General features: G+C 35.7%; 1 protein-coding gene across 1 annotated transcript in view; it reads right to left on the reverse strand.

The window, feature by feature from the left end:
- Nucleotides 1-11686: 11686 nt before the first annotated feature.
- LOC137401385 (X-ray repair cross-complementing protein 5-like) overlaps nt 11687-21568 on the reverse strand; it is a 30029-nt gene continuing 20147 nt past the window's right edge. The window contains exons 9-14 of the mRNA XM_068087706.1: nt 19438-19649; nt 16468-16556; nt 16106-16349; nt 14226-14387; nt 13495-13685; nt 11687-11901 (exon numbers count right to left, since the gene is read on the reverse strand). Of these exons, the coding sequence (XP_067943807.1) occupies nt 11785-11901; nt 13495-13685; nt 14226-14387; nt 16106-16349; nt 16468-16556; nt 19438-19649 (1015 nt within the window). The 3' untranslated portion in view covers nt 11687-11784. The remainder of the gene's footprint in view (nt 11902-13494; nt 13686-14225; nt 14388-16105; nt 16350-16467; nt 16557-19437; nt 19650-21568) is intronic.

A 21568-nucleotide genomic window follows, 5' to 3' on the forward strand; every position in this document is an offset into this window, starting at 1 on the left:
TTAGTTATCTTAGTGGATATTATAGTGATAGCTAGTTAGTTATCTTAGAGGATAATATAGTGATAGCTAGTTAGTTATCGTAGAGGATATTATAGTGATAGCTAGTTAGTTATCTTAGAGGATATAATAGTGATAGCTAGTTAGTTATCTTAGTGGATATTATAGTGATAGCTAGTTAGTTATCTTAGAGGATAATATAGTGATAGCTAGTTAGTTATCTTAGAGGATAATATAGTGATAGCTAGTTAGTTATCTTAGAGGATATAATAGTGATAGCTAGTTAGTTATCTTAGTGGATATTATAGTGATAGCTAGTTAGTTATCGTAAAGGATATTATAGTGATAGCTAGTTAGTTATCTTAGAGGATATAATAGTGATAGCTAGTTAGTTATCTTAGTGGATATTATAGTGATAGCTAGTTAGTTATCTTAGAGGATAATATAGTGATAGCTAGTTAGTTATCGTAGAGGATATTATAGTGATAGCTAGTTAGTTATCTTAGAGGATATTATAGTGATAGCTAGTTAGTTATCGTAGAGGATATTATAGTGATAGCTAGTTAGTTATCTTAGAGGATAATATAGTGATAGCTAGTTAGTTATCTTAGTGGATATTATAGTGATAGCTAGTTAGTTATCTTAGAGGATATTATAGTGATAGCTAGTTAGTTATCTTAGAGGATAATATAGTGATAGCTAGTTAGTTATCTTAGAGGATATAATAGTGATAGCTAGTTAGTTATCTTAGTGGATATTATAGTGATAGCTAGTTAGTTATCTTAGAGGATAATATAGTGATAGCTAGTTAGTTATCGTAGAGGATATTATAGTGATAGCTAGTTAGTTATCTTAGAGGATATTATAGTGATAGCTAGTTAGTTATCTTAGAGGATAATATAGTGATAGCTAGTTAGTTATCTTAGAGGATAATATAGTGATAGCTAGTTAGTTATCTTAGAGGATATAATAGTGATAGCTAGTTAGTTATCTTAGTGGATATTATAGTGATAGCTAGTTAGTTATCGTAAAGGATATTATAGTGATAGCTAGTTAGTTATCTTAGAGGATATAATAGTGATAGCTAGTTAGTTATCTTAGTGGATATTATAGTGATAGCTAGTTAGTTATCTTAGAGGATAATATAGTGATAGCTAGTTAGTTATCGTAGAGGATATTATAGTGATAGCTAGTTAGTTATCTTAGAGGATATTATAGTGATAGCTAGTTAGTTATCGTAGAGGATATTATAGTGATAGCTAGTTAGTTATCTTAGAGGATAATATAGTGATAGCTAGTTAGTTATCTTAGTGGATATTATAGTGATAGCTAGTTAGTTATCTTAGAGGATATTATAGTGATAGCTAGTTAGTTATCTTAGAGGATAATATAGTGATAGCTAGTTAGTTATCTTAGAGGATATAATAGTGATAGCTAGTTAGTTATCTTAGTGGATATTATAGTGATAGCTAGTTAGTTATCTTAGAGGATAATATAGTGATAGCTAGTTAGTTATCGTAGAGGATATTATAGTGATAGCTAGTTAGTTATCTTAGAGGATATTATAGTGATAGCTAGTTAGTTATCTTAGAGGATATTATAGTGATAGCTAGTTAGTTATCTTAGAGGATAATATAGGGAAATACAGTAGATTAAAACTTAGAACAATTTGTTGTTTAGGATTAGTTGATGAGCTAAAAATAAAGATGAAGTTATTCATACTATTCTGTCTTACAATTATGGTTCAACTAGATGAATGCTTGGCGTTGCACTTTTAATAATAGTCTTTGTACAGAGAATTAATTTTTATAAAACAACAGTTACCATTCTAACTATCAAGTTTCATATCATGAGAAAAGTGTTTTGTGCAGTTTCAATAAATTAAGAGAAAAAGTAAAACAACTGTAAAGGCTTTCAAACTTTGTCAAACAACTGTAACTTTCAAACTTCATATCATCAGGAAAATATTTTGTGCAGATCAAATAAATTAAGAAACAAAATAAAACCACTCAATCAATCAACCAATCAATCACCTTTGTATTTACGAACAGTTGCGCAGCTATCCTGTTTTCGTTTTTGTCGACGCATTTAATGATCTATTACGACAAACTAGAATGTCGCGAAAGTTATATATAAGTTATATATAACATTATATGCACAAAGTTTTTTCTTCCACAAGTGCGGCGAGATAAACTAACATTCAAATTGAATTGTGAATTTAAAGTGAAAACTCGCCTGACACTTTATGTTATATGGACTTTTTAGATAGCAGAAAGCAAAAACTTCACAAGTTTTTTATGTCATTTGAAATTTACGTTATAGGAGATTTACGTTATAGGAGCGTGTACTGTGTTAGTTAATTATGTGTATACGGTATGTGGTATATGATAAAGGTGTTTGAATGCTAAGGATTGTATAGCTCAGTGGTTAAATGCGTGGTTTGCAATTTGTGGTTGCGATCTCCGTGAGTTAGAGTCAGGCGCGCCATGAGCTTTTTATTCCAAAATTTTAAAGCTATAACTGGACAGGCAGATATTCAAAAAGAAGATGACAGGCGACGACAAACTTTGAGATTTATATATATAGATGATGTTCTGCAGAAGTTTATTTCATAATTTTAGAACATGGATTAGTATCATTGGTTTTTTTTTCTCTTTATAGTATGCCAGTGGTAGCAAACATCAGAAGCCAATTGAACAGGTTTGCAAGTCATATACCACAAATGTGAGTATCCCTACACCATCATGAGGAAATTGGTTGTTATAAGATTTTTATTAGTGTCTGGCCAATTATATTTGTGGTATTATGATTTTTCAGGGTGTCAATGTAATTCCCAAATTCAAAAAACAAAATTTTAGTAGTTACTATAGTCTTAGTTACAAAAGAGAAAATATGGTCTATAAATGGCTGTAGTAATTACTATAGTCTAAGTTACAAGGGAGAAGATATGGTCCTTGAATGGCTGTAGTAGTTACTATAGTCTTAGTTACAAAAGAGAAGATATGGTCTATAAATGGCTGTAGTAGTTACTATAGTCTAACATACAAGGGAGAAGATATGATCTTTAAATGGCTGTAGTAGTTACTATAGTCTAACTTACAAGGGAGAAGATATGGTCTTTAAATGGCTGCTGTAGTTACTATAGTCTTAGTTACAAGAAAGAAGATATGATCTTTGAATGGCTGTAGTAGTTACTATAGTCTTAGTTACAAGGGAATCTTGTACAACCTTTTACTTGATCGGGCTGTCGGCGGCTAAACCTGCCCACACATGCGCTCCAGCATGGATGAGGAGGGTTGCTAGTAACCCTTCAAGACTCAAAACAAAATCTGACAAAAGGCAGAGGAGGTCCTCAGCAAGCCCTCGGCTAGCGAGCTAGAGATGGTGTTTAAAAACCTAGCAAAAGGCAATGGCAAACCGCTGTTGAACATGTTAAGAAAATCATGGTTATACACAACTTACAAGAAAACGCTAACGGCGTGAAGGGAGCCAAGTCCATGAACAATGCTAGAGCATGAGAGTCAAAAGTATGTGCTCACCAAGGAAATCATCAGAAGCAAAACATGGAGCATGCGAGCAATGTTTCAAAATGGAGAGCTGGAGAATGTTAGTCAAAAGATGGTGAGATTAAAGATTAACATATTCGAAGTCTGCGACATCAGATGGAAACACACATGGGATTTTCAAATTGTAGTCTACAGGATCGTATATTTCGAAGGCGAGAAGCATGAGCATGGTGTAGGGAACATATTAGATGGAAAGAGAGAGAAATGCATGATGGGACACAACTAAAGAAATTTTTGACCAAATTGCTTCTACAAAGGAAACAACTTGTTGTAAGTTTAAAAGCTTTCAAAACTTTTGGATGACAAAAAAACTTCTTTCGGAGATACGCAAGAAAGACAGATTATTTGGCAAATACAGAGCTTACCCCTTGAGGCTTAAGTTAAAAAAGGGCTACATAAAAGCTACAAATAAAGTTTCATCGTTATCAAAAAAGCAAAAGCTGATTATTATTGTAATGAAATATTAAAAATTGATGACCCGAGAAAGCTTTGGAATTTAATAAATAATGCTTGTGAATGAAACCAACGTAAAGCTCAACAAATTACTAAGCTTTTAGACTCTATGGACTTAATTGATGACAAACAAATAGCTACAGAATTTAACACTCATTTCACAGATATAAAGCATGAAGCTTCAGGAATGAATACATTGGCAGATTTTCATTTTGTAGAATTTCATGAGTGTACTGCTCAGAAAGTAATTGCAAATCTAAATGGACACAAAGCAGAAGGCATAGATGGAATTTTAGTGAAAGCAAGTTCACTTGAGTTGTCAAAACCTTTAACCATTATCTTTAACATGAGCAAAAAACAGTGTTTTCCTATAAAATATGAAATGTGCTCAAGTTTTACACATACAGTCAAACATGGATAACTCGTCCACGGATAGCTCGAACACATGGTTAATTCGAACATTTCCTTTGGTCCGTTCCCACGTAATGATAAATTGCTATAGATAACTCGAACTCAACACTGTTAATTCGAACTGTTTTTTTGCCCAACAGCTACCGAAACGGTTGTTTTCGCTTTAGAAAATCACTTTATTCAAAGCCATAGAGGTAAACTTCATCTTTTCGTAATTCATAAGCGTCGTTATTACCACCATCGGCAAAATATTTTTGTCAACGACTTTTCTAAAAGTTTGAAATTTGATTTATACTGCGATACGATGAATAGCACGGGCTAGCCGGGTCACGCGCGCAAGAATTTTTGCCACGCACATACAAAACAAAAATCGCATGTTGTTTTGTATGTGCGTGGCGAAAATCCTTGAGTGCGTGACTCGGCTAGCCCGTGATGAATAGTTTTCCGACGTTGATTCCGTGTTAAATCAACGTCGGAATGTTGAATGTTTAAAACGTCTTAAAAAATGTTGTAATTAAACGTATACGTTGTCTGAGCTACAAAAAACTATTCATCGTTTGACCTAAACACAGAATACGTGTGTACATTCAATAAGTATCTATTAAAAAGCGTGAGTGATATAGAATGTACCGTAAAACTTCTAATTGAACTGCCTCGGAGTGTTGCTCTTAACGAATCCCAGGTAAAGTAAGGTAATCTGCATAAACTTCAAGAAAAAACGGCAAAATTGATCGTGGGTAAAACCCCAAAAGAAAAAAATGTCTTTTCTTTTGAGCATTTCAACAACGATCAAGTTTTGCCAATGTCAATCTGAAAAACGTCCTGGCAATAACATCACCTCAAACGACAAACCAATCTCAAGTGATAGAAAAATCTCTATACTTTTTCATGAAAACGTTTTAAACTTTACATTAGAAGCATTTAATTTGAAACAAGCCATTTGTGCTTTTGATTTATATTATAGTTTGTATATGTACATGTATCTACTAATAAATAAGTAAATATATGGACTTGTGACAGTGCTCTGATAACTTGAATGCTCTGATAATTCGAACACTTTTGCTCGGTCCCTTGAAGTTCGAGTTATCCATGTTTGACTGTATTTAAAAACTAAGGCAACAAGCTGTTACCTAATAACTATAGACCTATTTCTATTCTGCCGGTTTTTCAAAAAGCTGAGCATTTCATCAACTAACAAATCCATAACTACACTCTTAAAGAAAACATTATTGCAGAACCTAAATTTGGATGTCAAAAAGTAAAAGGAACTCGTGAAGCATTGATAGAATTTACAAACAATACACTTGCAGCTTTAAACAATAGTCTCTGTTTTAGGTAAATTCATTGACTTCTCAAAGGCTTTTGATACAATAGATCACTCTATTTTGATTACTAAGCTTAAGCAAAAAGTTTTTCTCATTCGAGTTTAGAATTAACTCAAAATTATCTATTAAATCGTCTTAGAAGTGTTATGATAACACACACAAAATTCCAACTTCTAGTAATTAAATGTGGAGTACCACAAGAATCCATCCTTGGACCAACACTATTTTTATTACATATAATTCATCTTGTAAAGAGTACTGATAAATTTAAAACTATTTTGTTTGCTGATGATACTAATTTATTTTATACGTACCGCTAAAAACTTGAATAAAGATACTGTATAGCTATAATAAACAGAGAATTAGACGCGATAGCTAATTAGTGTAATCAAAACAAACTAACATTGAATGTTGGCAAGACAAATTTCATAGTTATTCAAAATCCACAAAATGAATTTCGATTAACAAAGAACATTTCCATGACTGGACAAAATATACAAATGACAGATAGTATAAGATTTTTAGGCGTTACAATAGATAGTACACTAAACTGGTAAAGACACAGAACTATTGGGAAAACAACTGTGAAAAAGCTTGTTACTCATTTACCAGGCCTCATCGATCTTACCATGAGCCTCTTTTGCTTTTATATTTTTATACTTTAACAAAAAAGTAGTTTATTGTTTGGAATTATGGGCAAATGCTCCAATGAGCTACTTAAACAAAATTCTTGAATAGCCTAGCTACTCCTCATTGCACTTTACTTTTTTATCATCCTGTTATGTTATGATTTAATATAAACAAAACAAACCAACACTGGAAGCTGTCAGACAGTAATACTGGTGAAACTCGAAGGAAATCCTTTTTAACATTCTCATGATAATGGTATACGCACCAACATCAGAGAGCAGCAAAGTTGAAATTGACAAATTTTAAGACACTCTAGAGAAAGCAAGAGAGCTAGCAAGTCCCAAGATCTTATAATAGTGATGAGAGATCTGAATGCATAGGTAGGAAAAGACCGAGAAGGAGGTATTGGAATGGTTGGAAAACATGGACTTGCAACCAGAAATAAAGAATGTGATAGATGGGTACAATGGTGTTCAGCACACAACTGAGCATTACCAAAACATGTTTCAAAGAACACCCAAAACGATTATGGACTTGGAGAAGTCCATACAGTGATGTGAAGAATCAAATAAATTACATCAAAAGCATATTCAGGAACAGATTGTGAGAGCGACTATATTCCAGTCATCTGTAAATGAATGGTGAAGCTAAAGAATTTAAAGCGAGTGAAGATTAGGCAGAAGCTACATTATGGAGCACTCCAAAGTGATCCTACCCTAAAAGAAAATATGCGGTAGCTATGAAGAACCATTTCGATGCTTTGTTACACGAGAGAGAAACTAAATAGGAGTCACTAAATAATGCTCTGGTGCTAAAAGCCTAAAGATAAGCAGAAGCAAATGGATGACAGATGAGATTATTGAAATGACGAAGATGAGACAGGCGACTTGTATGAGTAACAGTGAGAAATACAAGCAGATGGACAAACAGATCGAGATCTAATGTCGAGAAACCAAAGAAGCATGGGTTAATGCAGAGTGTGCAGAAATTAAAAGGCGCAAGAACAGACCTTTTTCCATGTACAAACCAATTAAAGAACCCACAAAGAAGAAATTGTGTTCATCTAGATTTTTGCAAGCAATAGATATGATTCTTGCAAGCAATAGATATGATTCTTGCAAGCAATAGATATGATTCTTGCAAGCAATAGATATGATTCTTGCAAGCAATAGATATGATTCTTGCAAGCAATAGATATGATTCTTGCAAGCAATAGATATGATTCTGGCAAGCAATAGATATGATTCTTGCAAGCAATAGATATGATTCTTGCAAGCAATAAATATGATTCTTGCAAGCAATAGATATGATTCTTGCAAGCAATAGATATGATTCTTGCAAGCAATAGATATGATTCTTGCAAGCAATAGATATGATTCTTGCAAGCAATAGATATGATTGCCATTCTAAAGGAAAATAAGATATTGAAAAGATGGTCAAAATACTTGCAAGAGTTGTAAGAAAGGAGAAAAACCTTCAATTGAGAAAAACATGGAAGAGCCACGGATACTAAAATTTGGAGTGCAAGCAGCGTTGAGCAGGATGAAAAAAAAACAAAGCAGCAGGACCAGACAAGATAGTGACTGAAATGATCACAGCAATAGAGGAGTTTGGAATTGAGAAGCTTATAGAAGTCATTATTGAAATTTGTGACTGCTGAAATACCCCAGGAGTTGAGTGAGTCAATCCTTATTGCCCTACCCAAGAAACCAAGTGCCAAAGAGTGTGAATTGCATAGAACTATTAGCTTGATGAGCCATATTGTTAAAATTATGCTGAGGGGTAATATGGTATGATCGCGAAGCAGGACAAAACCAGACATCAGAAAGAAGCAACACGGTTTCATGGAGGATGCCGAAGTGAGAAATACTATTTGGATCGTGAGAATATTATCAGAAAGAGAGAGAGAGCTATTGAAATGCAAAAGGATTTATACTTGTGCTTCATTTATCATACAAAAGCATTTGATAAGGTTCAGCATGAAGAATTGTTAAAGGCACTGCAAAGTCTAGACTTACATGTAGATGGAAAGGATATCTGGCTAATCAAAAACTTGTATTGGCAACAAATGGCATGAATGAGAGTTGATAACAAAATAAGTGAGTTTACATTATAAGAGAAGAGTGTGATTAAAGAGGAGTAAGACAGGGATTAGTTTTTTTGCCAGATTTGTTCAACCTGTACAGCGAACTAATTCTGAAAGAACTAGAATGTATTTAAGGGTTTGTCATTTGCGGTCATGACATAAAAAACTTGCATTATACGGATGACACAGTGCTTATTTCGGAGTCAGTCGAGAAATTACCAGAAACACTTCACAAAGGAGTTGAAGAGAGCGAAAACAAAGGTGTGACGATAAACTGCTAAAAAGCAGAATGCATGGTTGCAAGCAAAAGGGCACCAAATCCGAATTTTACATTATATTTAAGAGAAGACCAGTCCCAACAGAATAATAAGTTCAACTACTAGGATGTATCATAACAGATGATGGAAACTGTGACTTGGAAATTAAAAGAATAGGAATGGTAAAATATGTCTTTCAGAAATTGGAAAAGCCAATCGGGAAAGACAGGAAGATGTCTACAGACACCAAGCTAAGAGCGCTGGATTGGTATGTATATTCCATCTATATCTTATCTTATATTTCTCAAAGTATGTCTGTCTGCATTCCAGCCATAGCTATTAAAATATTGGACTAAAGAAACCGTACCGAAGAAGATTTGATCTCAGACCCGACTGTTCACCAGTTTGACGCTTTACCCAATAGGCCACAGAGATTGAGTTGTTTGCTTGCCGATATAAGTCACTACGTTGTAAAGGTTTTGTGCACTGCCCTTTACTACTCCACCAACATAAGACTCAGTGTAAAGAGCATATACATGTGTTCGGCTTTAATCATAAGTGTAAAGCACTTATGACTAAAGCACCCCCCCCCCCTCTTGTTCCACTCGATTGGACTGGGCTCGGCTGGGTTCGGCTCACACCTACAGTCCATTACAATATTGTAGCACATACCCAACGACTTTGCATACCATGCTGAGTGATTGTGTAAGTGATTGCCATTAGTTAGCTCACTAAAATTTTCCATTGGCAATCTGCCAGGCTTAATAGCAAGTTGCAGGCAACTCTCATTACTTCTCATTGTTTATAAGCTAATTTTTAATACCCGGTCAACGCCGGGTAGCACAGTTAGTCCTTACATATGGCAGTGAGTATTGTATTAAGAAGAACATGGAGAGAAAGGAGCTTCATAAAAATGATCAGAAAAGGAAAGCGGTAGTTTGTTGGTCACACAATGCGAGAGGAGACTAGAGAACTTAATGGTAACAAGAAAAATTGAAGGAAAACAGAGCAAGGGCAGACAGCAGCTGACCTACTTGGGAAGCTTAAGCGAATGGATGGGGGCGCAACTACCAGAAAAAGAGAGAGCCGAGGTATCAAAACAAGCATTGTTGACAAGAACTAGGGATAAACGTGGTGGAGAACCATGACCGCACACGTCTTCACGGGACATGGCACTAACAGGGAGTATATCTACGGGTATCCTCACCAGATTTGGAGGGATTAAAATCTTTTGCGCACTGCGTTGGAGTGTTTACACTCGGTTCAACCAGCAATAATAAAATGTCATTGCACTTACCGTATTATGAAAGCTCTCAAATAGACTATCGCCATCAATATATCTGAGCAGAACTTATGCATCTCCAAATATCTATTTGGTAAACTAGTGGCTATGTGTATGATTTAGAATCCACTATCATGTTAGGAATTTGTGTTAATGTTTAAACAGCTAAGTGGGTAGCTCGCTATGTCAGCTGAGAGGTTTAGATCAAGCTTTAAGGAGTTTTAGCTTTCTGCATCGTCAAAAGGTCTTAAAAATTTTAATATTTTCAATGTATTAATTATAGCAACAGATTTTTTTAAATCAATGAAACTACCAAAATCTTTTAATATCTGGATGGCAGATTTTTTCTATCTGACGTCAAGTTATGTTCCAACGATACCTTATTTTTTAAAAATGAATAGACTATTATTCTCTCAGGAAAGTGTTGTTAAATCAAACCACGCTTTAAAATGTTTTAGAGCCAAACCAACCGAGAATGATGGAGATACTTTGAAGGACCATCATGGAATTGTTGCTAAACATGCTGATGCACATGTAAACGTTGAAACTGGAGAAGAAAAGCATGATGGAAGCGCAGAGAAAAAAAAATCCAAATGGCCTGCTTTGAATCGTCTTCCTGGCCCAAGTCTGATTAAGGTACATATTGGACCGAAGAGACCAAGTTCTGGTTTGGCACCTATTGATGAATCAGCAAATTCTAAGAATGACGACAAGTCTTCTACCACCATAGATCCACGCCAGATTTTGAACTCACCAACATCTGGCAGAATGTTACCTGTATCATCTATCAAAAAACAATTGTTAGAACCAGCATCAAACCAATTTGTTCTTCACAACAATGGCCCTGCGCTTATTCCTACAAAATCAGAATTGACAAGGCTGGACAACTTTAACAACTCTGCCGCCAGTAATGTTTTGGCAGCAAGCCAATCTATGAATCAGGGAGTAGTAAATAAACTTCCTCAGCTTATGAATGTCAGGGAGTCGACAGTAGATATAAATAATATTTCAAGCAAAGAATCACTGGGCAATAACAAGCACCTGAGGCTGGCTTCTACTACTTCAATTCTACTTCCCAGCAGGCCTCACTCCGCATCACAAGTTCTTAGAAGAACTGTACAGCCTCAAACCTCTGACAGACGACCTAAATCTGCGGCAGCTTTTAAACCGCTAGTTAATAGGAGTAGTGTGTATAAGATGGAAGGTATCCCACCAACCGCTCACCCATCACCTAGGTCTCTGATCAACTCTGACTGGGACCCTCATGTGGCAGATTTAATTCTCTCACCAGAGTTAAGCGGTGATTTTGACAATAATGAGCGGTTGGATTCCTTACCACTCATCGAGTAGAACAGACAAAAAGTCTATGATTCAGAATCACCAGAGATTTTGGCCATTAAATACTGAACCAATAATCTAATCTATACCTTAGCCTTCTAATATCAATTCAGGGTCTCAGCAACCAGTAAAAAATGTCACTAATTTTATTCGTGTGCTCATACAAAGTGTAGCCCTACAAACCGGTCATGAGAAGAAACTAGCCCAGTCAGAGATAGAATATATTTTGTGTAACAGTAGATCAATGGGCATGAGCTTGTTGAACCCAACATATCTCAACCGGCAGACAGATCATCCAACTATCAATAAATAGCAACAAGAACAAACATTTGTTTATGAACTGATGTTTCCTAAAGAAATTTTATTAAAAATAACACAAATTGTAAATTCTAAAGTAGAAAAGAGATTTTGATTATCAAGCTGAAGGCATATGCAGCAATCATACACCGAAATGGCTTGAGATGGCAGCAATAAGGTCTTGTTTCTTAGTCGCACTTGTACGAATCCTCTCTTTTTTAAGGATATTTTTGAGGTCAGCCACAGTCAGTCTCTTTAACTAAAAATAGCACAATACCTGAGAATATTCTCAGCCATTCCTAGAGCTCATTTCTCTATAAAAACTTGAAATTGTAGGTGGAACACACTTCTGACTTCGCTAAGAGTTTATTTAGATACAATTCAAATGAGCTTTGAGCATGAAGCAATACTGAACTAAACACGATTCAGCGAAGTCAGCTACAGTGGAGTTTATAGCTAGTTACTCTGCTAGCACTTTAACTAGCAGAATAACTGTTACTCTGATAGTCGGTAACTTTTTGCTAAGTTAGCAGAAGTAACTGAGCTAATTAACATTTGCTAAGCCTTTTTTAGCAGAAACTTTGTTAACTCCCGCTAAAGTTAATCTGTAAATCTAGCAGAATTTAGAGTATTTTTGCTTTGACTGTATACAGGCCAGTTCACCTCTGCAGGAAGACAACACTAGTAGAATAAGGGTTTGAGACAGTTTATAGTTCATCATCCATTCCTAGCTAATCATATCAAGAAAGCGTAACAAAATTTCCTAATCACTGGGTTGGCATGTTGCGATTGATATCATGAGGTCACTGCTGATATGTTCCAATGTGTAAATTATTATCACTTAAAGGAGCGATATAGCATTTAATTATTATCTATTTTTAGGGGGTAGTACTGCACATCTTGGCATAAACAAATAATATACCTTTGGTGTCCATGACAATTGTTGGCCAAGCGCAAAAACAAAAGCATAACCAGTTTTGATTCAAGGTCCGCATTACTTGCTTACTGCTTAGTAATTGGCTTGGTTGACTCTTAGCAATGGTTAAACAACATGAGTTGACAGAGTGGTGGTGGTGTTCCTTGTATTTGTTAACTTAAAAATGATAAGCCCTCGGTAAAAACCACTGACCAGACAGTCTTTTGACAAAATGCGAATAAAATAATTTACTACTAATTGTTACATGAAAGACAAGGCGTGTTCAGCATGTATCACTGAACAATGCAAAAATTCTAGTTTGCTCACTTGTTATATGCAAATCAGGAGTGGAAATGTGGAAAATGTTTTTCCACCAAATGTAGAAAAAAATTGTGGCATAGGTTCAGGTCATTGAAAGGAATGGTAAGAGAACCTATGTTACTTAATTGCGACAGAAAACAAGTCGAGACGTCTTGATTAGCAATGACAAATGTTTATGGTAAGGGCTACTCTGTCATTTGCATAGCTTGCCAGAAATTTAAGAGTGGCTCATGCCACTAACGTTGTTATTAACTAACACTGATGTTATTAAGTAGGGGTTTAGGCAGAACTCGCTAGCTGGAGCTATTAAGCAATCTATGTAACAAAAATAGTACTAATCTCCATCCCTAATAATGACAAGTGTGTTAATGGTGATGATAACAGCAATAACAATAAGTATTTGGGCTATTTGTGGATTCATCTATGACCCTTAAATGCAGGGAAATCCTGAAGAAAAACCTGCAGGCCTATGGATGACCAAAATCTTTGCGAACATATCAAAAGAGGCTAGATATGAACAGACACATTGCCTCAGGCATACATAGGATCCAAATATGTGTAAAGAGGTTAAACTGAGACTAAGTAACATCTTCTAAATAGAATGAAGGGTCATACCTCGCCGGAAGTGGCTAGCGATTTCACATCGTGATCAGCTGCTTCAACTTTTGGCCGTTTAGAGGCACCAGCACTGCCGCCTGCAGATCGTTTGGGAGCAGTGGTAGAAGCCACACCATCAGGGAATATGCTTGACATGAAATCCTCCATCTCTGCACTAGCTTTCTTTTCCATCTTTTTCACAACTGGTGCTGTATGTTAAAAAACAGTTGGTGAAAAAATGCAATGCCAATAAAATAACAGTCTGCTAATTCTTGTTGCATAAAAGCTAAAATGTGCCTCAGCTTGGCTTGTATCACAAAACAATGTTTTTTGTTTGTTTGCTTTTCATACATAAATCGAGAGTGGCCTAACAAATGTGGCGAAGAAAAACCATATAGGTTCTGGTCATTAAAAGGAATGGTAAGACTACCTATTTTACTTAATCGTAATAGATAAAATCGTGATAGAATCATGCTTACAAAGTTTAATAGCACCAGACATAATGGCTCTCTAAATATCTAGCTAAATACCTAGCTAAACATGAGCTCTGTTGCATACAATCAGCCAAAAAATGAGAGAGCTCTATAGCAAAGGCTATTTTGCTCAATTTATTTTCCGTCCCCTAATTCTCCAGATGATTTGCTTTTAGATTTTTCAATCCTAATTAAATAAGTTTAAATTATTTAATCTTTCAAATACAGGCTGCTTGTAGACTTACTCTCCTAGTCAGAGGTTGAGAGAAAACCTACTTGAGTAGTCGGTGATGTCATCAGGTTCATCCTTGCTCAGAGCCATGGCTTCTAGATTGGAGTAGAACTTCTGGAGGGCAGGATTATCAAACATGGAAGGATTGTAAGGGAATGATAACTTCTTTATGACAGCAGCACATTTCTCAACCTGATCCGGAGTAGCTGAAGTCATCAAAGATTGGTAATCAAATTAGGGCTATAATATCTTAATTATTCTCGTTTGCAGAGTGATCTTGAGTGCCATACTAGATACTTCATTACAAAACTAACAACTTGTTAACCAACAAATGATAATAGTAAGCATTTGGAGATGTGGCTGCCTTTAAGGCAAACGCAATAATTTAGCCTGACAAGATATCACTAGGTTTATACTCAACAACCTTACGTAGTTTGAGCTTGTACAAACACAAGCTTCAATTATGTAAGGCTGCTAATTACTAGGAGGCACAAACACAAGCTTCAACTATGTAAGGCTGCCAATTACTAGGAGGTACAAACACAAGCTTCAACTATGTAAGGCTGCCAATTACTAGGAGGCACAAACACCAGCTTCAACTATGTAAGGCTGCCAATTACTAGGAGCAAAAATATTGTTTTCATCTACTTTTAACTAGGTGCAAAAACAATAGACAATTTGTGACCTGTTCACCGATTGCTTGTCAAAGACTCTTTTTGCAATGTTAGGAAACCATTAGATAAATGGGATGCAAACAATTTTTCATTGCAAAATACAAAAATATGATCTATTTACTTTACATCAACCTACAATAAGATTAGAGTGAATAGTTCTATGTCTGTTGCTGTTACAGAACCTACACTAACAAATAAACAAGGAACAGTTTGTAAAATTCCCAATTTTTAAAGCAAAGTGATCATCAGCTCTCAAATAGTCATAGATTTTGTTGTAAATACTCACAATTGTATGAAACTTTTCAGAATTTTTGAGGAGTGGCTCCGTAATGAAAGATATCTGCCTGGCCATCAGAGAGGATAAAGATGGAGGTAGATGAGATAACATAAAGTTACTAAAAAGCCTTTTTTCATGCAATTTCTAAAGTAATTTTTAGATATGGCCAAACAATTAGAATAATGACGAGAGGCTTTTTCAACGTAAAAAATGTTCAGCTCAAAAGTTGGGTGAACGAGTCATGAAGTTCCCTAAAGACCAGAGACATTGTCACTGATTTTCCTTGCACCAAAGGTGCAGTGACATGGTAAAGTTATCTGCCTACTAGCGTTAGCTATGAACTGAAAATATGATGAAAAAAGTGGCATTACAAAACCAAACGTTCACTGCAAACTCTAGTAACAATTAACAAGTTATTTACCGTTCAATTAGACCAGTGGTTCTTAACATAGGCCCGATTAAACTGTAGGGGTTTGGTGAATCAGTCTCAGGGGTTCAGTGAGGGTCTCTCAAAAGCAACAGCATAAGTCACACTGATTTTCAAGGTCATGTCTTTATGAAAAGATATGTAATTTGTTGTGAGTTTGCAAATTGCATTGATTCTTGTTCTTTGAACCCAATGATGTGAATGCACAGTTCATTTTGTACACCTATGTCTTGAATGTGAAAAATGGCCAAAAATCATATCGTAGTCTGCAATGAAAAGGCTTATGAAACTGGTGGGATTTGGAAGGTCTAACAAGGTTAAGCATCACTGAACTAGATCAGCAAGGATTAGGTAGAAAATCATTTTTGGTAATGCTACTGAATATTATGGCAGCTTAGCATCAATAAAAACTTGGCCATTAAAACATAAATAATGATGAAGGGGCGTTGATAAGCATTCCATACCAGCTTCCAAAATATGCTTTATAAAACAACTAGGACACACAAAGAAATAAATTTTTATTCAATGATTATTAGCTTTCAATACCTGATGGCATATCATCCCCTGTGCTTATTTCTCTAACATCCTCTTTGAAAGGACAGAAGATGACATGGAAACCGGGAGGAGTTATCTGTACATTTTGGGAATCCCTCTCCTCCAATTGTGGAAGAAGATGAACAAGCTCTATAGTGCTATTACTACGAGGAACATACCAACAGACGGCGACCATGTCTCTAGCGGCGCAGCGTGACAGCATGGCTGTAAACAATCCTGTGCTGCCTTTCACTGACTGAAATAATGATAGCAGCATTCGTAGCCAGTGCATATGCACTTGGGGAAAAATGTGACCCCCTTGAAGGGCTTGTGCAGTTGCAACATTCTCAATTACAACACTAGGTGAGACTTACCGTTTCATCAGGATACAAAAAGTGGGATGGTTTGACATGCTGATATAACTTGGCATCGCTACGGTTTTTAAAGCCAATCAGCTTTAATCCTACAACGACATGAAAGTATATGTACAAGTTTGGTAGTACGAGACAAGAATATATGTACTGATGTAGTAGTACGAGACAAGAATATATGTACTGATGTAGTAGTACGAGACAAGAATATATGTACTGATGTAGTAGTACGAGACAAGAATATATGTACTGATGTAGTAGTACGAGACAAGAATATATGTACTGATGTAGTAGTACAAGACAAAGATATATGTACTGATGTAGTAGTACAAAACAAGAATATATGTACTGATGTAGTAGTACTAGACAAGAATATATGTACTGATGTAGTAGTACAAGACAAAGATATATGTACTGATGTAGTAGTACGAGACAAGAATATATGTACTGATGTAGTAGTACAAAACAAGAATATACAGTGTATGTACTGATGTAGTAGTACGTGACAAGAATATATGCACAGATATAATAGTACAAAATAAGGACATTCTGGTGGTAAAGATAAATGCAAATTGCATCTTTGCAAATCTTCAAAATGGATTCATATCTTCAGAAATTATTAGACAGTAATTAAGATCCCAGCCTACCCTTAGCTGTGTTCCTTCCCAAGAATAACTCTAAACCTTTTACATCAACAACCACCAGAAGCTACAATGTGTTTTTAAAAACTTGTCCTAGGTATTTGCAGATACGGTGCACCCTCAAGATGTGATTACCCTGATATACGATTTTTTCACCTTACATGACCTTTTCATCTCACCATACGAATGTTATTTCACCATACAAATTCAAGAAAATTTTCACCCGAGTTGAAATTATGCAGTCGGTGGGATTATTATGTATGTCAAAATAACAAAAACACCGCGAAATGCTGTTTGCCAAAAGCACCAATTTTTTTCAATTCCACAATTTTTGGGTGCAAAACAGTAATATTTTCTTTTAAAAACTAGTAGCAACATTGGAGTTGCGATCCCTTTAAACAGGTCAGTTGTTAGACAACTTCTCTTAGCCTGCTAACAAAAACCCACTTTATTATGAAAACAGCATCGTTTGGGCTTTATGGCCGAATTAGGTTGGAAAACTTTTTAACCGGGTTCGGTAAAAGTTACAACGAAAGCAAAGAAAAAAACTGATAAGTGATAAAATTTTAGTGATTAAAAGTTGAAATTCAGTAAAACAGTTTAAAATACATACTAAAACTCAACTTTAAGTGTGTTTGTGTGCGTGCGTGTTTAGTAAGCCAAACTTATTTGAGGTGAATTCAAAGTTTATATTATATGTACATATGTCTTGAAGGTAAGAAGTCTTTACGGTATGTACTGCTTCTACTGCACATATGCACATACACGTTGCACATTGTAATGTTACATTTTATTGCAGATCATACTCACTAAATACATTAAAGTTATTGTAGGTAACCATAGTTACTAAGGTTGAAGATTGACTTGCAACAAAATTCCCATTACAAGTTATTTGGTATCAAAAGATTCACCATGTCTTACTCTGCTGTGTTGTAGGTACAAAACATGTGGAAACGTGATCACAAGCTCTTGAAAGCTCAAAAACGAACAGCTAATCGCAGCCATCACAAAAACGCCGTAGATTGGAATCCCTTTCCAAAATGGCTCAAATGGGTCATAGATGAACACGATGGCTTCTGTTTACACCTTTCATGCAACCTCATTCGTCGAAATATTTTCACAATTATACTTCACGCATTCAATAAAACCATGTCTATTGTCATTACGGGTCTATTTCATCATTGTAATGCTGTCACTTAGAGCTCTGATATCTCAAAACCTATCGTAAAAATTCGTTTAATTTTTTAATTTTAGCTCGAAGGAGTGCATATCATCCTCTGATGAACATGACCAGCCTGTCAGTCACCTGTGATAGTCAAAAAATGCTGCAAAAGTTGTTCGCGCTGTTTGACAGAAAGTATTGGTCACATGATCAGATTACGACTAGATGATTAGACCAAGCCTAAACAAAACTGTAAAGTAGCGAGCATCTATATTTGATACGAATGTTTGATTAAATTTTTGTCATAAACTAGTGCTACGAGACGTTTTGTATTGAGCCTTTTATTTGGCCTTTCAATTCAAGTGAGAACATCGCGTGTCAAAACAATAACCACGTTTGAGAACGTCATCAAAATAAAGAGATTCCAAACCACGACGTTTTCGTGCTGGATGCGATTAACTGTTTGTTTTTGAGCTTTTCAGAGCTTGTAATCACCTTTCCACATATTTTGCACCTACTACACAACAGAGTAAGACATGGTGAATCTTTTGGTATCAAATAACTGTAATGTGAATTTTGTTGCAAGCCAACCTTTAACATGTTATTTTGTTACTAATCTTTAGTATATACAGCACTTATATAAAATTTAGATGATTTTTATCAGGGGATGTTTGCATTATATCATTAATATGGTTTCTATACCCCTACATACAATTTTTTTCGCCATACGATGCCAACCCTGGAACAGATCAAATTTTTTGTATCCTGTGGGTGCACTGTGTGATCTCGACAGGCACAGACAGGTTATGATTCACTACATCAACAAGGGAGAGATGGTGAGTGATAAAATACAGTATAATCTGGTTCACACACCACCTTGTTAGCACGAAATCTCAAGACATACGGTGCAGATGATACTGACTCTCATTCTAGAATTGCAAAGTCATATTTTAGGCAAAGACTTCCCACAGAACGCTGGTGAAATTCCTACCAACACCCAGATTGAGGATTGAGCACATAAACCACCACACAGGTTGATGACACAGCTAAACACGTAAATATAGCAGCTCTACGTTAAAGAGATCTTAATTTTCATTTATTTCTTGACACAAATTTCATACTACTCTGTGGAGTCCAACATTTTGATGTTCGCATTTTTAAATAATTTACCTTGCATGTCAAAACTTTTGAGGGTCGTAACTTCATGGGGCTCAAGACAAATGCGTTTGCCAGCATATTCTTGGTAGGAAAGGATATCCTGTGGCATAACATCTTCCCCTGAGGTTGCGTTGAAAACACGAGTCTGTGTCCGAACCTCAGAGTTAGTAGCTGAGTGGATCTTGACAGAGGGAGGCAGGGCAGTACGTCGACACAAACTGTATCTAAAAAGCATATCGGGAGAAATTACTGTACAGCCAAACCTTGAAGTTGAAGCCATGGATGGATGTTGGGTAAAATGATCACATCGTACAGGATTCGAACTCGTAAAGATAGACTTGTACTGTTATTTTGCCTTCAAGTTAACGTGTAATCTTGGCATTAAAGGAGACGAACGGTGCATAGGTAAAGGTAGTGATAAAGATAAGGAGTTTAAACTTTGCGAACCCTAAATTAACATAACTTGTTTATAATTACTTTTGTTTTTATATTTGTCACTTTTTTCACTTCAGCTTTAATTATCGCGACCAGTTTCCTCACTTTTACTCTTGTTGCAGACTTATCTCCTTTGTATCACTTTCTTCTCCCTATGATAACAACCAGACAGATTCATATATTTTCTATTTAAAGTATTTATGCAAAGATGTTTGGTCATACTTTTTGTAAAGGTGTTGGTTAATGTTTGACTGTGTATAAATTATTTGCCACACACAATAAAAATCACCATAAAATAGATCAACTAAGCAGACCAACACGAGTCAGGGCAAACAATCAAAATTCAATACTAGAATGCCACTGACTTTTTCAAAAAAGGTTAAATATTCAGGTTCACCTGTGCAATTATCAGTGATACATGACACCAGCTGCGACTCATGACAACAGCTGTGACCCATGACACCAGCTGTGACTCATTACACCAGCTGTGACTCATGGCACCAGCTATGATCCATGACACCTGTTGTGACTCCTGACACCAGCTGTGGCTCATGACACCAGCTGTGACTCATGACACCAGCTGTGACTCATGACACCAGTTGTGACTCATGACACCAGCTGTGACCCATGACACCAGCTGTGACCCATGACACAAGCTGTGACCCATGACACCAGCTGTGACTCATGTCTCCCGCTGTGACCATTGACGAATTATCTTGAAGTACATCACAACCATCTAACAAATTGTCAAAATAAATAATTTCAGACCTTGATATAAATTTGGTTCGCATTTCTCCAACACTGTAAATTTTTATCCATGCAATCCTTGAATTGTTACTCAAACAGCAATCCTAACACTTCTATTATATCTTAAAAACTCCTTTGAATTCTAAGAATGAAAATTTGCAAGAAAGAGTAACCAAATTAGAGCCAAATAATTACTGACAAGATAGGACTAGTGGCTGTTATTATAGAGCTAACAGCATCATCTCTAGTTGAATACAATTGACTATGAAATATACACTCAGTGTTAACCACTCTATTTAACACTCTCAAGCCTGATCTTATATATACAAGCAGGTCCCCTCACCCTAGACGGTAATAACAGTTTTCCATCGACTGTGAAAATACTTAGGATAGCACTAATCTCTATGAACTAAATATTATTGTGAAGCTCCAAGCTTATAGAACTCAATGAAAAAACAGAAATCAAATAAAGCTAGTAGTTTTTTACACTTTTTCAAACAAGCGATGTTTTAGAGATAACTGAAGAGGAATAATAATTACAGTATGCTGAGTCTGATAGAGTATATTTGTTATGAATAGAAAAACAAATTGTTTTAGTGTAAAACTCCGGTTGCTGAAAAAAGAGGCTTTCTAGCTTTGTTTAATTTGCACCCTTCATTATCAAATGATTTCATCCAGTGTGTTTTTAGCAATTAATGCTCTGTTATCAGCATTTTTCATTTCTCAGTCAGGAGGAAGTGCTCACGGTACTTTGGTGATATCTCAAGAACTACCAATACACCAATCGACTTGAACCTTCGAAATTAGGCTAAAAGAATTACTTACAAAGAGACTAAAATTGTGTAATCTCACGTAAACCAGAGGTGAAACAAAGCGAAACTATGCTGCCGAGTTTATTCAAGCTTAGAATCAGGTGGGAAAACAATTCTCAAGTTATCTCAGCCCGAGCTTCAAGAGTGTT

The sequence above is a fragment of the Watersipora subatra genome, chromosome 1 (genome assembly GCF_963576615.1).
Source record: "Watersipora subatra chromosome 1, tzWatSuba1.1, whole genome shotgun sequence".
NCBI lineage: Eukaryota > Metazoa > Bryozoa > Gymnolaemata > Cheilostomatida > Watersiporidae > Watersipora > Watersipora subatra.